The following is a 23,285-nucleotide window of genomic DNA, read 5'->3' as shown; positions in this document are numbered from 1 at the left end:
GTGGTAGAATGCTTGCCTAGCACGTGTGAGGCACTGAATTCGATCCTCAGCACCATACATGTATAAAATATATACCACTACAACTAAAAAAAAAAGCATATGGAGTGAAAATCTTTTTACCTCACAGAGGTTTACTCATTATATTGTTTGACAATACTGAAGAACTCTAAAGCTTTCAGGTAAGTCATATTCATTTTTCTTATTATAAAGGAAATTGTCCCATTTTTTTAAAAAAAGTATATGGATATAATACAATAATATTATAATATAGAGGTAATATAGAGGTTAAATAGTTTAAAAATAATCTTTCACTTGTATAACACTTTATACTCATTGGATAATAAACTCAAAATGTTGGCACCAAAAGGGGCTCCAGAGATAGTCTAATTCAACATGATTAAGCAATATAGAATACATATGTCACAAAAATGACTCCTAACATAATGAGCACTGCCCCTAATAGACCATAATGAAGAATGTAAACCTGGTACTGTAATGAGGGACAATTCCCAATGTCCTCTCTTTGAGTTAAATGAGAACCTGCCTCTAGAATCTGCTACTTGCATTCCTTTTCTGCTCCAACAAGCTGATTTCAAGAAATGGGTGGGAGTGAAGGAGATGGGGAAATGTCTAAGTAATGAAAACTGTTCCTCGTCTTTGGTTTTACATAATCCACACAGTAACTCTTGCAGAATTGTAAGGAAAGGAAAATTACAACACATGAGGACATTGAGCCTATAGAGACTGACTTCTTAAGGTTTATCCATCTCCATCTTTGCTATTCTTGAGAGACATTTACATAAGAATGTGGTATTAGGACTGGGGATGTAGTTCAGGGGTAGGGTACTTGCTTTGCTGGATGCTCTGGATTCAGTCCCTCCACCCAAAAGATTGCCCACCTATCCCCTGCATTAAAAGAGAATGTGTTGTTGTTATTTTGTAATGCATGTATTTGCCATGGTAGAAATGTGGTAGAGGAAGGTGTTAAATAACATCCCTAGTACTTGAGTATTAGGCTGTTTATACTTTTTTTTTTTATTTTTAATTTTTTTAGTTGTAGATGGACCCAATACCTTCATTTCATTTTATTTATTTATTTTTATGTGATGCTGAGTACCAAACCCAGTGCCTCACACATGTGAGGCAAGCACTCCACCACTGAGCTGTAACCCCAGCCTTATACTTAGTTTCTTTTTATCTTTTCAGCAAAACTTAAAAAATTAATATGGTGAGTTATATTCTAATTATTCCTGCTAGGAATATTAACTCATTGACAATGTCCAGTTGAAGAGTTAATAAATTACAATAATATTACAGCTGAAAATTCTGAGAGAGGGAAGAACTTTTCAAACTCATATATTTTAGTGGAAGTTACTAGTACTCTTTACCTGAGTGTGCTTGCTAATACCAATATACTACTGAAAAGAACCACCAGAATTTTAACTGTGGATATATTGCATATGCACACTTATAACTTTTCACAAGATTATTTAATGACCAAGAGTTCTTAAGAAATGAATTTATAGATGATTAGCGATGAGACATAGAAAAGCTACTTTGCCATGCTAAATAATTGAAAAGACAAATGGTTAAGTGTGAGTTATTTTATCTGATGCCGTGTTTAAATTGGGTGATGACAACTTGAAAAGTAATATTATAAATATGTATTGCATATAGGATTAAATAATTAGTTCACTTCCTATAGAGAGATCTTTCTGCAAATTTTCTGTCTGCTACTCTTTCTTTCTACCCTTCACCAAGGGAAAATCAGTTGTTTTCGTCTGAGAGTAGTACTGCCTACCTTGCAGTTTGAGGACAAGGCATCAAATATATAAAGCCCCATACATTATATCTTACAGGGTGCTCAGTAAACCATAGTTTTTGTTAAATTTCTTGGACTTTATTATCTACTGTAGTAATCTAAAGTAATTTTAATTATGCTTTCCTGTCAAATTCTCTTTACCTCTATATAGGTGTATCTACATCAGCAATCAAAATGGCATCAACAAGACTTCCTTCCCCCAAAAGCTTAGTGAGTGCTCCAACCCAGATTCTCGCACAGTTTCCTAAACAGCAACAGTCTCCTAAGCAGCAGTTACATCAAGTGCAACAACAGACACAGCAACAAGTGGCCCAGCCTTCTCCAGTATCTCATCAGCAACAGCCTCAGCAGTCCCCTTTGCCACCTGGTATCAAACCTACCATCCAAATCAAACAGGAGTCAGGTAATTGGAAAATGTTTACAAGATATGCTACCTCTTTCCTAATCACCTGTTCTCCGAGTCCTCCAGTCCGTAACATGGTGTGTATGTATTTAGGTTGTCTTTGACAATTGCTGTACATGTTTTGTTAGATTTATACCCAGGTATTTAATTTTCTTGGAATTATTATAAATGGCATTGTGATTTTTAGTATCAGTTTTTGAGGTTTTCATTGGTGTATAAAAATGGTATTAAATGTATGTCCTTAAACCTTGCTGAACTCACTTATTATATCTAGGAATATTTATGTAAATTCCTTGAGATTTTTCTACATACATAGAATAACTTACCTTTACATTTTTTCTTTTTTGTTACTGGGAATGGATCCCAGAAGTGCTTTATCACTCAGCTACATACCCAGCCCTTTTTTAATTTTTTATTATGACACAGGGTCTCACTAAGTTGCTGAGGTTGGGCTTGAACTGCCTCAGCCTCCTAAATTGCTGAGATTATAGGCATGTGTGCCAAGCCTAGAATAATTTTTTAATTATGTCATCTATAAATAGAGAAAAGTTTTTGTCTGTCTGCCTGCCTTCCTTTGTTCCTTCCATTCTTTCCCCCCCTTCCTTTTCCTTTCTTTCCTTCCTTTCTTTTTCTTTTTCCTTCCCTGCCTCCTTCTCTCCTGCCTTCTTCCTGCCTTCTCCCACTGGCTAGAATTCCCAGTTCAATGTTGTTAAATGATTGATGAGAGAGCATTTGTTTTCATCGTTAAGTATGATGCCAGCTGTAGGTTTTTTGAAGATGCTTTTTATCAAGTCGAGGAAGTACCCCTCCTATTTTTCTGGGACTTTATTATGAATAGATGTTGGATTTTGTTAAATACCTTTTCTCTGTTCAATGGATATGTTTTTTTTTTTAGTCTGTCAGTATGCTGGATTACATTGATTGATTTTTCTGTTGAACCAGCCTTGCATATCTGAAATAAACCCTACTTGGTTTTGATGTATAATTTTGTTTTACACATACTGGCTTGAATTTTTGTTTCTGTTCATCAGAAATATTGACCTGTTGTTTTCTTATTTTGTACTGTCTTCAGTTTGCTTGACCTCATAAAATGAATTTGGAAGTGTTTCTTCCTTCTCTATTTTCTGAAAGAGATTGTATAACATTAGCATTAATTCTTTACATGAAACCATCAGGGCCTGGAGATTTCTGTTTTGGGAACTTTTAAATTATGATTCAGTTTCTTTCAATAGAGGACTATTCTGATTATCTGTTTCATCTTGGTTGAATTTTGATGGTTTATGATTTTTAGTCCATTTCTTCTAAGTTATCAAAATTTATGAGTGTATATATATATATTTGTGTGTGTGTGTATATATATATATATATATATATATATATATTTGTTAGTATTAGTTCCTTATTATCCTTTTCGTGACAACAGGATCTATATTAATGTTCTTTGTTTCATTTTATATTAGTGGTTTTATGTCTTTTTCTTTGTCAGACTTGTAAGAGGTTTATTTATTTTATTGAAGATTTTGTGTGTGTGTGTGTGTGTGTGTGTGTGTGTGTGTGTGTGTGGTAATGGGGATTGAGCCCATTTTACCACTGAACCCTATTCCCAGCCTGAAGTTTTTTGTTTTTTTAATGTATTTTTTTTTTTTTTGGTTGTAGATTGTCACAATACCCTTATTTTCATTTTTATATGGTGCTGAGGATTGAATCCAGTGCCTTCCACATATGAGACGAGCACTCTACCACTGAGCTACAACCCAGCCCAAGTTTTTTTGTTTTTTAAGAAATAGATTTTTGATTGTTCCTTCCCATCACTTTTCTGTTTTCAGATTCAGTATTATATCCTTCCTTTTATTTTGGGTGGGTTTATTTGCTCTTCTACTTTCTTGAGATTGGAACTTACATTATTAAGACTTTTTCTAAGCATTTAACATTTATGTCTACATCTGTATAAATATGTTTGTGATAAATTTCCCTCAGGCATGTTTTAGTAGTATCCTGTATGTTTTGATATGTTGTGTTTTCATTTTCATCCAGTTTTGTGTGTTTTTAAAATTTCCTTTGAGACCTCCTATTTGATCCCTGGATTATTTATAAGTGTTTTATTTTATTTCTAAACGGTTGGAGATTTTTCTGTGGTCTTTTCAATATTGATTTTTAGTTTGATTTCACTGTGGTCTAAGAACATACTATCATTTCAGTTATTTTAAATTTGTTGAGGCTTGTTTTTGGCTCAAGATAAGTTCTACTGTGGTAAATGTTCCAGGGTGCTTAAAGAAGTAGACTAATATTGGGTGCATATATATAATGTGTAAGTCAGATCTTGTTCTTTGTGTTATTAATTTATCCTGGTTTTTGTCTTTGTTTTTTTTGGTACCTGGGGTTGAAACCAGGGGCTCTTTACCACTGAGCCACTTCCCCAGCCTTTTTTATCTTTTATTTAGAGACAGGGTCTTGCTGAGTTACTTAGGGCCTCACTAAGTTGCTGAGGCTGGCTTAGAACTTGCAATCCTCCTGCCTCAGTCTCCTAAACTGCTGGGATTAGAGGCGTGCGCCACCAAGCCTGGCAGTTATCCTGTAGTCTTGTTAGATTTCCTATATGGTTAAATTTCTCATATGGTTATCTATCACTGATCAGAATGAAATGTTAAAGTTTGCAACTATATTTGTAGGACTTCACCCCAGAATTATTTATGTGGTTTTGCTTCATGTATTTTATTTTATTTATTTATTTTTTAAAAATTTTTAGTTATAGGTGGATACAGTGTCTTTATTTTACTTTATGTGGTGCTGAGGATTGAACCAAATACCTCTCATAAGCACTCTACATCTGAGCCACAACCCCGCCCTCCTTCATGTATTTTAATGCATCTGTTGTTTGATACATATATATTTAGAAACATTATATATCTTGGTAGATTGGTTCTTTTTCATTATTTAGTATCCCTTTTTTTCCCTCAGTAATTTTCTTTGCTCTGAAGTCTACTTTTCTTAGGGGGAAAAAAGATGATGTTTTATTTTTATTTCCACTCTTGAAGTTTTATTCCAATTTCAATTTGGAAAGCTTGACACATTATCTGCAAAATGATGATATCAAACCCACATTAGTATATTTAGTCCATGTAGTAGAAAACTATAGTGATTTTGGATTTGCCAGGTATTATGTTGATTGGACACAGTGAATTGTATTGCCTTTTAAAGTCTACTTTATCTATAACTAAGATAGCCATTCCTGTTTTCTTTTCATTATCTCAACAATATATAATTTCCCATCATCTTACTTTCAACTACGTGTGTTGTGCTTGAAATGATTTTCTTGTAGACAGAACTTAGTGTGGTTGGGTTTTTTTAAATTCACTCTGCCAGTCTTTGTCTTATAAATTATGTCTTTGGACCACTTACATTTAAGGTAATTGTTGATATGGTAGAGCTTAAGTGCTATTTTATTATTTGTTTCCTGTTTGTTTCTTCTGTTTCTTGTTATTCTGTTTGTATTTTCTTGCCTTCCTCTAGCTTGTTTGAAAATATTTTAGGATTCAATTTTGATTTATTTATAATGTATATATCATTTTGTTCTATTTCCTTAGTGTTTGTTTAGTGTAATGTGGTATTATAATATACTGAAAAAAATTATCACAGTTGATTTTTTTCCCTGCATATTACGCTGTATTTGAAATAGTTTTATCTTTCTAGTAAAAAGGGGATTTTATTATATGTATATACACTGTTTCCTAGTTTTGCAAGGTTCTAGTTTCTGAGGTGTTTTGGTTACATTTTTATTTGTGATTCAGTTATTTATTTATTTATTTATTTTGACATTCATCTGTAGTCTTTTTGTGTGTGTGTGTGTGTACAGTTCATGTTAGGTGTTTTTTTTTTTTTTTTTTTTTTCCCTTGGTACCAGGGATTGAACTCAGGGGCACTTGACCACAAGCCACATCCTCAGCCCTATTTGTATTTTATTTAGAAATAGGGTCTCACTAAGTTGCTTAGCATCTCGATTTTGCCGAGGCTGGCTTTGAACTTGCGACCCTTCTGCCTCAGCCTCCCCAGCCATTGGGATTACAGGTGTGCACCACCACTCATGGCTTCGTCAGGTTTTTGTTTCCATGTTATGTGTGCTTCCTAGCAAGAATTTTTAAAATTTCCCTTTTTTGTGTGGATTAGAAATAAAATCAAGTTTTCTTGAGATTATTTCACAAAGCATTTGCTTAACTCATTAAATGTGTTCAATTCAATGGTATTTTTAAAAAATATTTAATTTTTAGGTGTAGTTGGACACAATGCCTTTATTTTATTTACTTATTTTTACATGGTGCTAGGGATGGAACCCAGGGCCTCACACGTGCTAGGTGAGCACTCTACCACTGAGCTACAACTACAACATCAGCCCATCAGTGGTATTTAGTATGTTCACAGATCATCTATTATGATTTTAAAACATTTCTATCACCTCAAAAAGAAACCCTATAACCTTTAGCTGTTACCTCCTACTCCCTGTACCCATCCATAAGCATCCCCTGTTATGTTTTTCTTTTCTTTTTCTTTCTTTTTTTTTAGTACCAGGTATTGAACCCAGGGGTGCTTAAACATTGAGTCACATCCCCAACCCTTTTTATTTTTTATTTTTTGAGACAGAGTATCACTGAGTTGCTTAGGGCCTTGCTAATTTGCTGAGGCTGGTTTTGAACTTGCTGTCCTCCTGCCTCAGCCTCCCTAGGTGCTGGGATTTTAGGCACGAGCTACTGTGCCTGGCTCCCTATTATTTTTGATTTCTAGATTTTCATATCCTGTACTTTGATATGAAAGAAATTATATAATATGTGATCTTTTGTGTCTGGTTTTATTCACTTAATATGTTTTTAAGGTTTATGTATGTTGTTGCATATATTAGTATTTGATTCATTTTTCTGTATTTTTTTTATTAGTGTGTTATCATGGGATTTGTTGTTATATATTTGTACATGCACATAATATGATTTGGCCAGTATCATTCCCCAGGTATTTCCCCTTCCCTCCCCTTCTTCCTCCCCCTGGTTCCTGTACTTTACTGATCTCCCTTAGATTTTTCATGAGATCCCTGCTCCATCTTTCTTTTCCTTTTTTCTGTCTAGCTTCCACATATGAGAAAACATTCAACCCATGACCTTTGGCTTATTTTGCTTGGCATAATGTTCTTATATTCCATCCACTTTCCTGCAAATGACAATTTCATTTTTCTTTATGATTGAATCCATTGTGAACAAATACCACATTTTCTTTGCCCATTCATCTGTTAATGAACACCATGGCTGGATCCATACTATGGCTGTTGTGGATTGTGCTACTAAAAACATGGGTATGCATGTGTTTGTTCATTTGGATGGACATTGATATATATATTTGGATGGTTTTTACCTGCTGGCAGTTATGAAAATGCTGCTAAAAACATTTGTGTATGAATTTTTGAATATTCAGTTTTCGTGTGTGTGTGTGTGTGTGTGTGTGTTGTGTGTGTATTAGAATTGCTGGGTTATATGATAACTCTATATTTAATTCTTTGAAGAACTGCCAGATTATTTTCTAAAGAACTGCATCGTTTACATTCCCACCAGCAATGAATGCATGAGAATTCCAAATACCTTAGATTCTTGCCAGTACTTGTAGTTCTCCTACTTTTTGATTCTAGCCATCCTAATTTCTAACAAGTGGTATTTCATTATGGTCTGAATTTGCATTTTTCTGATGACAAGGATATTAAGCATCTTTTTATGTGCCTGTTGGACCTTTCACATATCTTCCTTGAAGAAATACCTACTCAGATTCTTTGCTCATTTTTAAATTGGGTTGTTTGTCTTTTTGCCATTGAATTGTATGAATTTATATGCTTACATTAAACTCTTATCACATGCAATATGCATATATTCCTCCCATTCTCTTTAGTTGTTTCTTCAGTTTCTTGTTGATATCCTTTAAAGTACAAAAAAATTTAAATTTTTGATGATGTCTAGTTCATATCATTTTCTTTTGTTGCATGTGTTTTTTAAAATGTTTTTTAGTTGTTGATGTACCTTTATTTTTTATTTATTTATATGTGGTGCTGAGGATAGAACCCAGTGCCTCACACATGCTCTGCCACTGAGCTACAACCCCAGCCCCATTTTTGCATGTGTTTTTAGTGTTATATTTAATGATTCTTTGCCAAGACCCAAGATCATAAAGTTTTTTTCCTATCTTCTAACACTTTGTTTTACCTCTTTGGTATCTTTGATAATTTTTTACTTAATTTTGTATATTATGTGAGGTAAAGGTATGCTGTTTGGATATGGTTTTGAGTGTGTTCTATAAGGGTTTATGTGTGAGAAGTTTGGTCCACGGAGTGATAATGTGAGAGGTGGTGTGGACCTTTAAGAGATGGGGTCTAATGGCAGATCCTTAGGTCATTGAGCAGCTATCCTCAGAAACTCTTGTGGTACCCCTGAGTTATTGTGAGAGTCTTTTACAAGACAGCCTAGGGTTGGGGATGTAGTGTAGTGTTAAAGCACTAGCATGTGCAAGGCCCTTAGTTTGATCCCTAGCGTACACACACACACACACACACACACAATTGAGTTCTACCCATGAATTATTCTTTGGTGATGTTTTATTCTTGCTTACACTTCTAACACAATGCTCTCACCAGAGGCTAAATCTGTAGGGCCAATGATCTTGAACTTTCATACTCCAAAACTATGAGCTAGATAAGCCTCTTTACTTTATAAAACTAGCCTGTCCCAAGGATTTTGGTGTAGTAATAAAAAAAACAGACAAATACAAGGTCCTATTTCATTATTCTGTATATGCTATCTAATTATCCCAGCATAACTTGTTGAAAAAAATATTTCTTTTCCCCATTGAATTGTTCCGGTAACTCTGTAAAAAAAAATTAGTTGACCATAGATGTATTGGTTTATTTCTGGACTCAGTTCTATTCCATTGGTCTGTGTCTGTGTGTTATGCCAGTACTGTACTGGTTTGATTTCCATTGGTTTGTAGTAAGTTTTGAAATCTTAAAGTGTGGATTTTTCTTTTTTGGATTTGTGTATAGAACAATTTGTGTCCCAGGCATTGTTCAAAACAACAGAGAAATTATTCAGCAGTTGTAATATGAAATTTGTAATTCACCTATGAATTTCTACAAAAGTCATCAGAATAGGAATTGGATTCACTCTGTAGATTAATTTGAGGAATATTATCATCTTAATGTTAAAATCATTTGATTTGTGGACATGATATATTTTCCCATAATTTAGATTTTCCTAGCCTGGCACATTGGTGTGTGCCTATAGTCTGAGTTACTTGGTGGGGGGTTAGGTGACCGAGGCAGGTTCAGGTTGGTTGCTTGAGGTCAGGATTTCAGGGCCAGCCTGTGCAGTATAGTGGACCCCATGTCTTTAAAAAAAAAAAAAAAAAAAAAAAAAGGAAAGAAAACAAAATTTTTTTTTTTAGTGGATTCCTTAGGTTTTTCTAAATAAAAGATCAGGTCATCTGCAATAGAGATAATTTCTGCTATTCCAATCTGGATAGTTTTATTTCTTTTTTCTTGCCTAATTTCCCTGACTCGAACCTCTGGTACAGTATTGAACAGAAATGGGAAAAACAGACGTTATTCTCTTATTCCTTATTCCTTCTAGTCATAGAACTACCGTTAGTGTCCCTTGTGAGGCAGATGTACTGGTAACACATTCTTTCAGTTTTTGCTTCTATGATAAAGACTTTGTTTCACCTTCATTTTTAAGATAGCTTTGCTGATCCACCTACCTCCCTAAAACGGGCTGTCTCTTACTATTCTTTCTATCCACCTACCTCCCTAAAACTGGCTGTCTCTTACTATTCTTTCTCATGGTCCTCTGTTCTTTTCCTTTATAGAACTTACCACAACTTACCATAATTGCTGAATTATAGGATTTTCCAGTGAGTTTTTTCTTTGAGCTCTATTTTATCCTGTACCCTGCTAACTTCTGTTGTTTTTACTGAGAAGTAAACTGTTAACCTCATGTCAGTTCTTTATAATTGATGAATTGTTTTTCTTTTACAAGATTTTTCTCCTTAACATTGAATTTTAGCATTTTTACTATGGATCTTTTTATGTTTATTTTACTTGAAGTTTTTTAACCTATCTGGATGTGTAGGTTATTGCATTTTGGTAAATTTGGAAAGTTTTCAGCCATTATTTCTTCCTATTTCTTTGCATGTCCCCTAATGTTTTTATTGGAAATTGGACATTTAGGTAATATAATGTAGCCAAGTACTGGTCTCCTCCCTCCAAAATTTGTTATTGTTATTTGCTTGGTTATTTGTTTAGATAGTTATTTTAGAAGTCTATTTCCTTCTCCCTCCTGCACCCCCTCCCCTATAGTGTTTTTATTTATTTTTAATGTATTTTTTAATTTTTTAGTTATAGATGACACAGTATCTTTATTTTGTTTGTTTATTTTTATGTGGTGCTGAGGATTGAACCCAGTGCCTCACCTGTGCAAGGCAAGCACCCTGCCATGAGCCATAACCACAGTCCAAAGTTTTTATTTTTTATTTGTTCTTTTTAGTTACACATGACAGTAGAATGTATTTAGACATATTATAAATACATGGAATATAACTTCCCATTCTTGTGGGTTGTACTTGATGTGGATTACACCGATCGTGTATTCTTATATGAACATAGGAAAGTTATGTCTGATTCATTCTACTCTCTTTCCCATTCCAAACTTCCTACTTTCCCCCATTCCTCTACCATGTTAACTCTGATACTGTTCCTCAGGGAACTTTGGCATGATAATAATATTAGTATGGTTCTTTCTTTCCCCTGGCCACATCCAGCTATTAAACTCTACAACTGCTGAATAATTTCTCTGTTGTTTTGAACAATGCCTGGGACACAAATTGTTCTATACACAAATCCAAATTTTGAACTCTTTGACAGAATAGTTTCTGGGGTTCATTTTTGATACTTGTTCTGACCTCAGGAGGGCTCCTTTCAGTTTTCTTATTCCCCAGTTCTCTTCTATAAATTAGCCTGTAGTCTAGATTGTTGCCTTCATTAAATTCTTGAATCTCTTTCCAATTACCTTTCACCACATCCTCCAGTATTCTTGAAAATGCTCAAAGCTTGAACTTCTCTATAATCTGTTACAAATGAAGTCAGTTCCTTTGGGAAGATAGTAGGAGCTGTCTGTTTTTATGACTTATTTCTATTTTCAGACATAGTCCCTGAGCCAGCGCTCTGGAACTGGGAGGAGTGGGGTCAATGGTAAACTACTCTCCAGGTAGCACCCCTGCTTTAGGCACTAAGTGCTCAGTGAAGGTTGGATCTGGAGAGCAGTCTGAAGTTCGTTAAGCTTGCCGCTCCTGGTGGTAGATCCACTGCCTCATAAGCTGGGCTGAGGTGATCAGTGCTCCAGTATTCTTAGTGATGCCCCACCTAAGTTAGAGCATTTGTTCATGAATTAGGGGCTGAACAGAAGAAGGAAGCACCCACTGCTTAACTGCACTTGCTCAGAATTTAGCCTTAACAACAAATAGCTAGGGGCAGGATGAGATAGCTTAAGTCCTGTTCTTTCTAAGAAGAAGGCCCTCCAACTGGAGTAGGGGCAGAAGGAACCCTGTGTCCTTGCCCACAACAGTCTGAAACTGAAAGGGACAAAGGAAGAAACTATTTTAGTTCAAATAGCACAGATCTTGCCTTTCTTATGGACTTTTGGTGGATTTTCTTGAGTAGATTTCTTTTTTCATTTGTTATTTGACCTAGAAACCATTTCCAGAGCCTTTCAAGATTATTGTTTCATAATTTTCATCACTTTTCGCTGGATTAGTAGATTAGCTTAGGCCTTCATGCTATCTTACCAGAAATGTATCTCTGGTATGGTTTTAAGTACATTGGAATTATTATTTTTTAAAGGACGGTAGAATTGTCCAGTGCAAGTATCTGGGTCTTCTACTTATTGATGGGGGATGGAGTTCTTAAAAATTTCTTTTATGTAAACTTGTCTATTTTAATTTACTTTCTTTTCCAAGGTCAATTTTCTTTAAAAAAATATATATGTTTTTATTTATACACGGACACAATACCTTTATTTTTATTTAATTATTTTTATGTGATGCTGAAGATCAAACCCAGTGCCTTTCATGTGCTAGGTGAGCACTCTATCACTGAGCCACAATCCCAGCCCCCCAGGGTCAATTCTAGTAAAGGATATTTTCCTAGAATATCATCCAATCCAGATTTTCAGTTTATTTGTTTAGGATTGAGCAGAATTATCTCTTATGATTCTCTTGTTTTTTTCTGTGTCTGTGATTATTTCTTTAGTGACTTCTTTTTATATTTGCTTTATTAGAAGTCATTAATGAAATAGAAGTCATTTTTCATCTTACAGCTTCACTGTTTATAGCTTATTATATTATATTATCAATAATTATTTATTTTCACAGTAATAATTATTGAATTTTTGTCATGTATTAGTCAGTTTGTAATTTTATTTTATTTAATCCTCACAATAGCCCAATGAGATATAAACTAATATTATTTTTACTTAATAATGAGAAAACTAAGTCACAGAGATTAAGTAACTTGTTTAATTATGCCTAAATACCATAATTTTAATTTTTTATTGACTATAAGAAGTTTAATATTTAAGAATTAAGTTATTAAGAATTATTTAATTTAAGGCTGTTAAATACGTAGACCTGTTTCCTTCCTAATGTCTCAACCTAAGTCACCATCTAAAAAAGTTATAATCCTTGGTGGTTGTCTATAGTGAAATATTTTGTTTCATAAATTATTCAGTGAAAATAATATTGTGACTTGGTTTGACTTCTTATGATATTCCTTTCATCCCAAGTATTTGTGTGGAACAGATTATTTGCTTGTAAAAGTACAATTGCTAACTTTGATTTAAAAGCTCTTATATGATCCCAACATATACAAAAAGTCAAGATTTATTTTTCTTCAAGAACTTTGTTAATGTAATGTCTTACTTTCATTCCTGAAATGAGAAAAATTAGAAAAGACAGGAATTTGAGGCTAAAAGTTGAAAGAGTCTCATCAATATGAAAAAAAAATCTCCTTGCATAAGACTGAGTAAATTATGTATTACTGCCCTCTTGGGTTGGTATAAGGGACATGTTTTTTAAAAACTTTGTACTGAGATTCATCTTTCTTCTTTCAAAGGTGTTAAAATCATCACACAACAGGTTCAGCCAAGTAAAATCTTACCTAAACCAGTGACTGCAACTCTTCCCACCAGTAGCAATTCCCCTATTATGGTGGTTAGCAGTAATGGTGCAATTATGACAACTAAACTGGTAACCACTCCTACGGGTAAGTCTCATGAGCATCAGTCCATTCATTCATATGTTCATCAAGCAAAATCTCTGTACCAGTGATATTCTCTACATTGGGGAACAAGAGATTAATGAAATAATTCTTCAGAGAGACCTTTCTTGATCCACCTATCTCCCTAAAACTGGCTGTCTCTTACTATTCTTTCTCATGGTCCTTTTTTCTTTTCCTTTATAGAACTTACCACAATTTCTCATACTTTGCTAGTGGTTAATTTATTTTTCACCTATTAGGTTGTAAGCTCCCTGAGGGTAAGGGATCATGTCTTGTTTATTCATCATATATAGAGAGTTGGCCTGTAAGTAGGTGCTTGTTGAGGATTTGTTGACCAAATGAAAACAATGCCAACCCACAGGATCTTACTCTGCTGAGATCAAGAACCTGTGTCATAGGATAGTAAGTGTTATTGAGGCTGAGGGAAGCACAGGATGCCATTATGCCCAAAGAGTAAGCAGTCAGCCTGTGTTTGAGAAAGTGATATCGTAGGACCTTATAAACAGTACTATCCTTTGTGACCTTTAGCAGGTTACTTACTTTTCTAAATCTTTTCCCCTGTCTAATTTAAAGGGGAGACTAATATCTAACTCATAGATTATTGTAAGTTTTAAATGAAATCAAGTATGTAAAAAGTCCCCAGTATAGTGCTCAGTAGCTATTACTATTAATATTAGAATTAGCCATTACTAATATTTTAAATGTCTTGTAACTCTTTTTCCCCCCCCAGTGGTGCTGGTGATTTAACTCAGGGCCACATGAATGCCAGGCAGATACTCCAGTTGCCGAGCTATGCCCATGGCCAAAGTGTCTTTAACTCTTAACCAAACTTTTTGAGGAGGGCCAGTATTTAGATGACACAGTTTTAGACTGTACTGATTAGCAGTACAAAATGATACCTATCTCAAGTATTATAAGCTGTCCTTTATTGATCAGTATGTTGAGATCTATACAAGCATTGTATTTAATCTCCTTTAGGCTTTATTATTTCCATTTTCAGTGACTTGCATCAACCAGTTTGCCTAAGGTCACATAGCCAATAAGAAGAGAGCTGAGATTTGAACCCATATCTGTTTGACTCCAGAACCTGTTTTGTTTTGTTTTTTAATTTTGGTTAAAATATACATAACATGAAATTTACCACTTTCAAATATACATTTCATTGGCATAAAGTACTTGCCCATTGTTGTACAACCATTAGTACCATCTATCTCCACAACTTTTTCCTCTTCCCACTCTGAACCTCTATACCCATTATATAAGAACTCTCCATTTCCCCCTTTTCTATAGCCCTTGGCAACCACCATTTTACTTTCTGTTTCTATTTTAAACACTGTTATTCTCATATTAAATATATCATACTTAGCCCAAACTCTTCTCCATTTGGCTCATATATACAATCATATATGTATATATGTGATTCCTCATGTTAGGGGAGGGCAGTGAAAAATTATACTGTGCCCGTGTTTGTCTATATTAGAATAAGTGTTTCCTATTTTAAAACAAAAGCCAAAATTGAATGTATGATTCATAGTATTCAAACCTTTGGTGCCCATGCCATATTTACTTTCTACTAGGGTTTTTGTTGTTGTTGTTTAAATTTGGATGTATGTTTGTAACCAGTTCAAACTGATTCTACTAAATGTTTCTTCACTCCTCCCTTTTTTGAGTAATGGATGTATTTTTTAAAGCTTAATAAATTGCTAAAATAACTTTTTTGGGGGTTGGGAATATAAGTGGCTATCAGAATAGTCTTTGAATCTAATTATTATTATTATGACAAAAAAATTTAAGTTGAAAAAAGTATTACCTTGGTTGTTGTTGTTGTTGCTTTTTTTTTTTCATTTCCCCAAGGCTAATAATTTTTTTTTCAGGAATAGTCTGAGACTATACTGTAATAGTCTTACTGGCTGTGTAAGAAATAAAGCGCATCTGATTAGTTTCTAATTCCTGTTTGGTAAAGAGAAAAGTCCCCCAAATAGTGGGAAAGGATATAAAATCCTTTGAGAGATATAAAGAAAAATATTCTAGTAGGTCAGTTAAAGTTGAGGAAATATGTAAGTGGAGAAAATTTTTAGCTATAGAGAAGTATTCCTGGCAACTCTTGGCAGCTTCAGCTTTAATCTCTAGTAAAATGATGGAATAACCCTTTAAAAGATGGAAATATATTTAGAGGTCAGTAGAGTATAAAAAAGTAAAAGTTAATAAAATTTTAGACAAATAATACTGCCTTATTTGCTGAGTGCTGACGTCGGGTTTGGCACTAAGACAGCATAAAACAGATGCAGATACCTTAAAATATAATAAAAATATCTAAAATGCTCTGGCAGGAAAGATGATTAAATTTTAAGTTTCTTTTGGCATAAAACTAGTGGAAGAAGGTAGTTGAAGAAGGGAACAGGCTTAGCGCTACTTTTTCTTGAGTTAGTAATTTGATGCAACACATCACAAAATTTTAAGTGTAAAATTAATTCAAATTGACTTGGCATTTGTTCTTGCTATGTGTATTGAAGACTGACTGTAAAACTCTAAATTAATGTCTTGACACCTGAAAATTCCATTTTCAAGTTAAAGCATTGTAGGTTACATTGAATTATGGTTAAACAAGTTATTCTTCTGTAAGTGATGATGAGTTTTTCTTTTGGCTTTTTCTCTTCTGTAGGTACACAGGCAACCTATACCCGGCCAACAGTGAGCCCATCCATAGGTCGGATGGCTGCAACACCTGGAGCTGCAACCTATGTGAAAACTACCAGTGGTAGCATCATTACAGTAGTACCCAAATCATTAGCTACTTTGGGGGGCAAGATAATTAGCAGTAATATAGTTTCTGGTAGGTATATCTGAAATATATCAAAAGCATAGGTGTCCTATAGTGAGAGGAAAAACATTTTCACTATTGAAAGATTGCTTGATCTCATTTTTCTGCTTAGAAATCTAAAGCTTTGTTTTTAGTTCTTGTGTTTAGAGATTAAATATTTCTTAGTTTTAGTATTAAATATTCTCACATAAAGCTTTTGATAGTTCTAAAATTAAAAGAACAATTACTTGTTTTTAATCACAATACAAAGATTGTGGTTGATTTTTGCATAGATAGTTTTAATTTACAAAATATTCTCCCATTTGTCAACCCAGTCAGACTTTATAGTAACTCTTCAAGTGGTTATTATTGTGCCCATTTTACAAATGAAGACAGATTTGGATTTAGAGGTCCAACTGACCTATCCATGTCTGTACAAGTTAGAGCAGTGGAAGAAGTAGTATTAATACATTGAACTCAATTGAAGGAACATATCTCATAATTTCAGTTACTAATGTTACTTTAGCCTGTTAAAAATAAAAATATTTGAATATTTTTAGTTGCTTTTCACCATATATTTTAACTGTTTGCTTTTAAAAAATATTTTACTCAGATAGTAAGGTTGTTAACCATCTGCCTATTTATTGGTATATTGGAATTTTACCTGGTTTTTGTTGGCCTACAATATTTGGGTCATGGACCCTGACGTGGAATGTTAACATGGCATCTGTTTTCACTGATTATTATTTTTTAATTAAAATGATCTAAATAATCTCTGATTAAGCAAGCCTTATGATTTTAACTGCTGCCATTTTTGTAGACTAGTCATATTTTGTTTGCCCCTGGTGAGTTGTTCTAATATTATAAAATCAAGGGACTGAAGTTTCTGGCAGTAATTTGATGTTGCTGATAACTCAAGGAATGAATAAAAGCAAAGCAGAGCATGGTATTGGCATCAAGCACTATATTTAAAGCTGTTAATTTTGGCTCTTCTTTTAAGTGTAAGTGAGAAAATTCAATGTTTGCCAAACTGAGGAGGATGAAAGTAAGGAAAGAGTCATTGGACTCTTAACTTTTAAGAGGATATTTAAATAACACAGTGATAACTCAAATTATAATTTATTACTTGACAATATCTTCAAATAGTATAGAACATTTACTCAATTAAGCATTTTTCAAAAAGTTATGTTTTTCATTGGTAGGTAACTTTTTATGACTTTAGGATTCTTTCTTTTTTTACTTATATATGAGTTTATAATACCATATAGCTTGAAGGGAATGTTAGATGAAGCCTTATTTATAGACCTTATTCATGATGTAGTTGTTTTGTAGTAGGTTAGAGGAACATAAGCAGGCATATTTTCCTAGAGGCAGAGATTTAAGATCTATATTCTGTATATATTATCTACCTTCATATTAAATATAGAACCACTCACTTAGTTGTTATTTCAAGTAAATGGGTATACATGGGAAGAGTTATTAAGCTTTTCTGGCACTGTAGCATATACTTACTTGGTATACATGCAACTTTATTCATTGCATGAAGATTATGATGTCTTCATATTTCCTTTACTGTTTGGCATTTTTCCTCATTCCTGATTGTTCTAAATGGATCCTATGTTTACTTATCACTGTTCTTTATAAAGATAGTTCTCTTTTTTTTTGTAATGTTCTGTTATTTGTGATCCTAGGATTTAGGTTAGTTTATTAGTAGTTTTTAAATCCCTTTGTCTATTCATCATAAACTGGTAATCTGGTTGAATGAAGTTAGTAGTTTTCTGTCTTCATCCATAAGCAGATATTAGTTTCTAAAATTCTCTCCCTCAAGGGAAAGGAGAAATACTGGGGAATGATATTGTCCAAATTATATGGTTATATTGTATGCATGTACAAATATATAACAAGTCCCACCATTATGTACTACAACTATAATGCACCAATAAAAAATGAAAAAATAAATAAATAAAATTCCCTCCCCCACCAAAAAGCAGTTTTTCTAAAATACATTTAGACATCTAGCTATAAGACTAGAAGACTTAACAACAACAAACTTTCCTTTCATTGTGGGGTAATTTAGAAAAGTACAAAGATAAAACCACATAATTTTGCCACCCATGGAAATGTGTTAAAATTAAATGTATTTTCATTCCTTTTTTACTCATTTGTTTATGTGAATATATGTATATTTTTAAAAATTAGGACATAATTTTTATCCTTGTTTCATAAAATGTGTTTATTATTTTTACATGCCTACTAAATATATTTTGGTATCCCTTCCAGTTGCCACATAATATTCCCTCATGTGATTTACCATAATTTAACTATTTTTTTTATTGTTGATGTTTTTGGTTGCTTACAGGTCTTTTTATTGTTATAAATAATCCTGAAATGAATATTATTATACATAAATTATTTGTGAATTCCTTACTCCCCTTGTATAATACCCTAGAAGGCAAATTAATGTTTCTTCAATACTTTCTAAAAAGCTCATTTTTTAAAACTAGAATAAGCAATTAAATGGAAGTGATGACTGTTCTTACAGCCATTTAATTCATATATTAATCAAATAGTTATATGTGTATATACATGATAATTATCAGGTTTGTAAGCTTTTGTGAGCCATATTGAGTGTTGGTTGAAGAAATATACCTATTTTATGTATAAGTTTGAATCCTTTCAAAATGAATCCATTATCTTGACTCTGAGGGCATTATAAGAACCTGTGACAATGGCAAGACTTAACTATGATTCTCTTAATCTTTACTAAAATGTCCAGACAAAGAGCTCTTGTTTATACATTTTTTCCCATTCATTCATTGTCACATTATTTGAGAAAAACAACATAAAACATTACCCAAGAGACTGAGATTGTATGGGTTTTAAGAATCTGTGAATAGTAAAATATAAGCCAATAAATTTCTGTTTCTCTTTAAGCCAACCTACCATAACATGCAAACTTTTCCAAGTGTATTTTTTTTAAAAATAAGAATTATTGGAATGCATCAGAATCATATGTGATTCACAGTTATTTGCAACCATTATGCCTTTACTTTTAAGTATGGACTATATAGTGAGTTCTCTGATATGTTATGATTCAGGTGCTATGATACTTAGACTTGAGTTTAAGTACTTGAGTTTCATTCTCTGCCCTAAAGAATGCTAAACAAATGACTTGGGATGCATTCTGTTGTATCATGAGAACTATAAACTCATTACTATGAAAGCATAGAAAATGGTCTCTCACTCTGTGTGTGTGTGTGTGTGTGTGTGTGTAATGAGTAATATTTCTAGCTATAGAAACATGCTCCCTGGAATTTCAGATATTTATAATTGATCATTGTAGACAAATTTTATATCCTATTTTAATATAATGTTGAACTTGCTTTTCCTTATACTAATCCTTTTTCTTTGAGTTTTTTAACTTTGTTCCTCACCCTCCCCATTTTGTTAAACTGGTGGACATGGTTCGCAACTATTCTTATAAACTGACAGGCCTTTGAAATGAAAAGGATAGACAAATAAAATCCATTGGTTGAGCAAGTTTTGTCAAAAAATGGTCCATATATTTTGGTGTAGAGCTAGAAACAGTTTACATTTCCTTGAAGTAGATTTTTGTGCTTCCTTTCTAAAAACATTTTTTCAGTTATCAAATATTTGGTGAGAAGTGCAGTGTCCAAAGAGGTCTTCACAGTTAATTACATACGAGGGACTGGACTTAAGAGTTACTCTTTAAGTTGGTTTAACTTTAACTTTAATGGGTAGCTTGGTTTTTGTGGCTTGTAACAACTTGCTTATTCAGACTATAGATAAAGAGAAAAACTGTTGTGAAGCTAGTCGGTGGATAAAAGTACTTTTTTATATAATCTCTGAATGTTTTACTTTGAACTGATGAGATCTCGGATAATGACAAGTATGTTATAAAGGTATTTTTATATCAAAATTGACAAAATTAATCATTCTTAATAAAAACAACTAGAATACTTCTATTCTTAGTGTAATCTTATTTATAAAATTCTATTAATGATTACTACTGATTTCCAGTGGAAAATAATAAAATTTTGTTTAATTTTTCTTTTCAAGAATATGAGTCATGTTTTTATTAAGTTCCTATTCTGTACTTAGTCACTGTTAAGTAATGTATAGACCTTTATAAGAATATGACTACCTGCTTTCTTATGCAGAGAAAATTATAGGAGCAAAAGTAGCATTGTGGTTGATGTGCTCACCATGGAAACCAACACTGAAGGAGAGATACATGTTAGATAACCTAATAATTCACACCTGACAGAACCCTGAAAACTAGCTGAGGAATTTGGGGCTTTGTGTGGTAGTTTGTGGGAAACCATAATGAAAAAATTACTTTTAGCCTAGAATTTATGGTATTTACTGTGGAGTAGGAACTAATGAGATCATATTGGTAGAATTAGGGCCAGAACATGTAAGATTTTGAAACACAAGAGGGAAAGTTGGAATTAGATCCAATGGAGATTAGGGAGGTTCTTAACCAATTTAATATGTTCCGGATTCTTGACATGATAAAATTTTTTTTTTTTTTCTTTTTAGTATGTTGGATATGTCAGGGCGCACCAGAGCTGTTTCTGTGATAGAGAAACTTGAAATAGGGAGGCAATATGGAAACTAGAGAAGAGGAGGGCCTGCCTGTTGAACTAGCGTTGATAACATTTTAAAAGATGACTTTGCTGATAAAGTGAGCTCATTGACATACTAATGAACAACTGTTATAAAGTAATTCCATCCACTGTGCTAAGCACTGAAGGAATCAGTGGCACAAAGAGTACAGAGCTCATGGGCTTTCATTTTGTTACTGGGTGCAGAATCAAGACAAGGCATAAATCAAGGATTTACAAAAGGATTTTCAACTTGGACAATTAGAATATAGAGCATAGATTTAATAGGTGGTTAGATTTGATAGGTTGAAGAGAAGCATTTTATGGAAGGATGCAGGGAAGAAGACAATATGGTATTATGTTTATATAGTACATCTTAATGGTTAAAAATAAAAATCTACCTATAAAATATACAGTATAAATCAAAATTTCATTCTCACAATCTCTAGAGTTCTGCAGATTACAAAAGTACATGTTGAATCTGCAACTTGGTCTATGTGTCTGTTTACTTTTTTTTTTTTTTTTTTTTGCCTTTGCTTAAGGAGAGATTTTGTTTTGTTTTAATTTTGCACAACATAAACAGAAATGATCATCACTAGTTCTTAACTCAGGCCTCCTTTTCTTCCCCCTTTTCTAAGGAACAACTACCAAAATCACTACAATCCCAATGACTTCCAAGCCTAATGTGATTGTTGTGCAAAAGACAACAGGAAAAGGAACGACCATCCAAGGCCTCCCTGGCAAAAATGTTGTCACAACATTGTTAAATGCTGGAGTAAGTAAGAGCTTGAACTGCAGATTCAACAATACACTGAAAAGTTTAAAGATTATCTATACAAATATTTGTCTAAGGACTTTTGAACCCTACAATGACCAGAATGGCTTGATTTACCACTACTGTGATATAATAACTATTAAAACATCACCAACTGATGCCATTTTTTTTCAATAATTTCTAAAGCATCTGCTCTTATTTGCTCATAGTTAGGTTGCTTATGATCATGATTTAGATACTTAGCTTGGTCCAGATGGAGAATTTCATTGGCTTAACTGCAGAAATACTTCTTTTGGAACATGATTTTATTCCTACTTATGGCCAGTAGATATCGGAGTAGTATTTGGCATAGACTAGGCAAAGAGAAATATTTGGGTTTAAGATGAAACTAATTTATGGGGATATGTTACTTTAATTTTTTTCATTTTTATCTCTTTGACTTAGTTTTTTAAAAAGTCAAAGAACTGATTTATAATTCGGAAGGTGTTGTCGGGACAAATGAGGCAAGGCACCGAAGATAGCAGGAAACAGTTTTATTTGGCTGCAGCCAGGTTCAGAGGGCACAGCTTTTGCTGTAATCAGTTAATCCCCTCAACCCCGAGTTCAGGGAGTTTCAGAATTTTATACCCAGCAGGTAAGGGGAGGGGCGCAGAAGTTCACAGTCTGCAGAAGTTCACATAAAAGCAGCTTTTTCTTTCACTGTTCTGGGCAAGTTAACTCTTCAAGGACAACACCTGAGAAGGGGAGAGCTTCTTCTCCCCTTTCTTTCCTCCCCCTGCCAGCTGTTACCATGGCGCCCATTTGTAACTTATCTTAAAAATGTAGACAACTCTGTGAAGCCCAGCTCAAGGCCAGGGCCTTGTTTGCACATTTCTTCAAAGTACTATTCTGGATATGTTTGTGAAAAACTAATAAGAGGGTGTCCAGCACCTGGAGTGCTGGTATCTTCTCGGCCAGTGGCCAAGTAAACAGGGCAACACGAAAATAGGAAGTTTATCTACATTGGACTCTTTCACAGAGACTCTTTTGCTGAGAGTCCTAAAATCGGCCATGGTGAAAAGGGCTTTTCTGTGGAGAAAAGGGGTGCCACTTCAAAGGCAGTTGTTAAGAGGTTTACAGGTAGATCTGATCTTGTGTCTTACTATTGTACTTGTTTGATCTTGGGTGACTTATTCAGCTTCTCTAATCTTTCATTTCCTTATTTGTACATTGGGGATTATGGTAGCAATTTTAAAAGGGCTTAAAATAGTGTCTAGCACATAGGAAGTCCATTATCATTGGTTTTCTTTTGATTGCTACTACTCTTAGTATTTAACTATTTAGGCTTTGTAATGTCCTTACCTTTTCTGACTTCTCTAGAAAATGGAATGCTGTTTTTAAGTAGATCACATAAAAGCTTCTGAGGCATCATGATTTTTGGAATGTTGGAAGGGATCTAGCAGTAGACTTTCAACATGTGGGAAATCGGATTGTTTTTAGATTGAATTCACATAGTAAGCCAAAAATAGAG

The 23,285-nt window shown here is 33.7% G+C and overlaps 1 protein-coding gene across 7 annotated transcripts in view; it reads left to right on the top strand.

Moving 5' to 3' along the window:
- Positions 1-23,285, top strand: part of Emsy (EMSY transcriptional repressor, BRCA2 interacting) — an 82,283-nt gene that overhangs the window by 31,547 nt on the left and 27,451 nt on the right. For all 7 annotated transcript variants that reach the window (XM_076846606.2, XM_076846609.2, XM_076846605.2 and 4 more), the window contains 4 exons: positions 1,974-2,225; positions 13,408-13,557; positions 16,235-16,405; positions 21,639-21,775. In XM_076846606.2, coding sequence (XP_076702721.1) covers positions 1,974-2,225; positions 13,408-13,557; positions 16,235-16,405; positions 21,639-21,775 — 710 coding nt within the window. The remainder of the gene's footprint in view (positions 1-1,973; positions 2,226-13,407; positions 13,558-16,234; positions 16,406-21,638; positions 21,776-23,285) is intronic.

Source organism: Callospermophilus lateralis, chromosome 2 (assembly GCF_048772815.1).
Source record: "Callospermophilus lateralis isolate mCalLat2 chromosome 2, mCalLat2.hap1, whole genome shotgun sequence".
Lineage (NCBI taxonomy): Eukaryota > Metazoa > Chordata > Mammalia > Rodentia > Sciuridae > Callospermophilus > Callospermophilus lateralis.
Note: the sequence above shows the minus strand (reverse complement) of the source record. Positions and strands in the feature narration are given on the sequence as shown.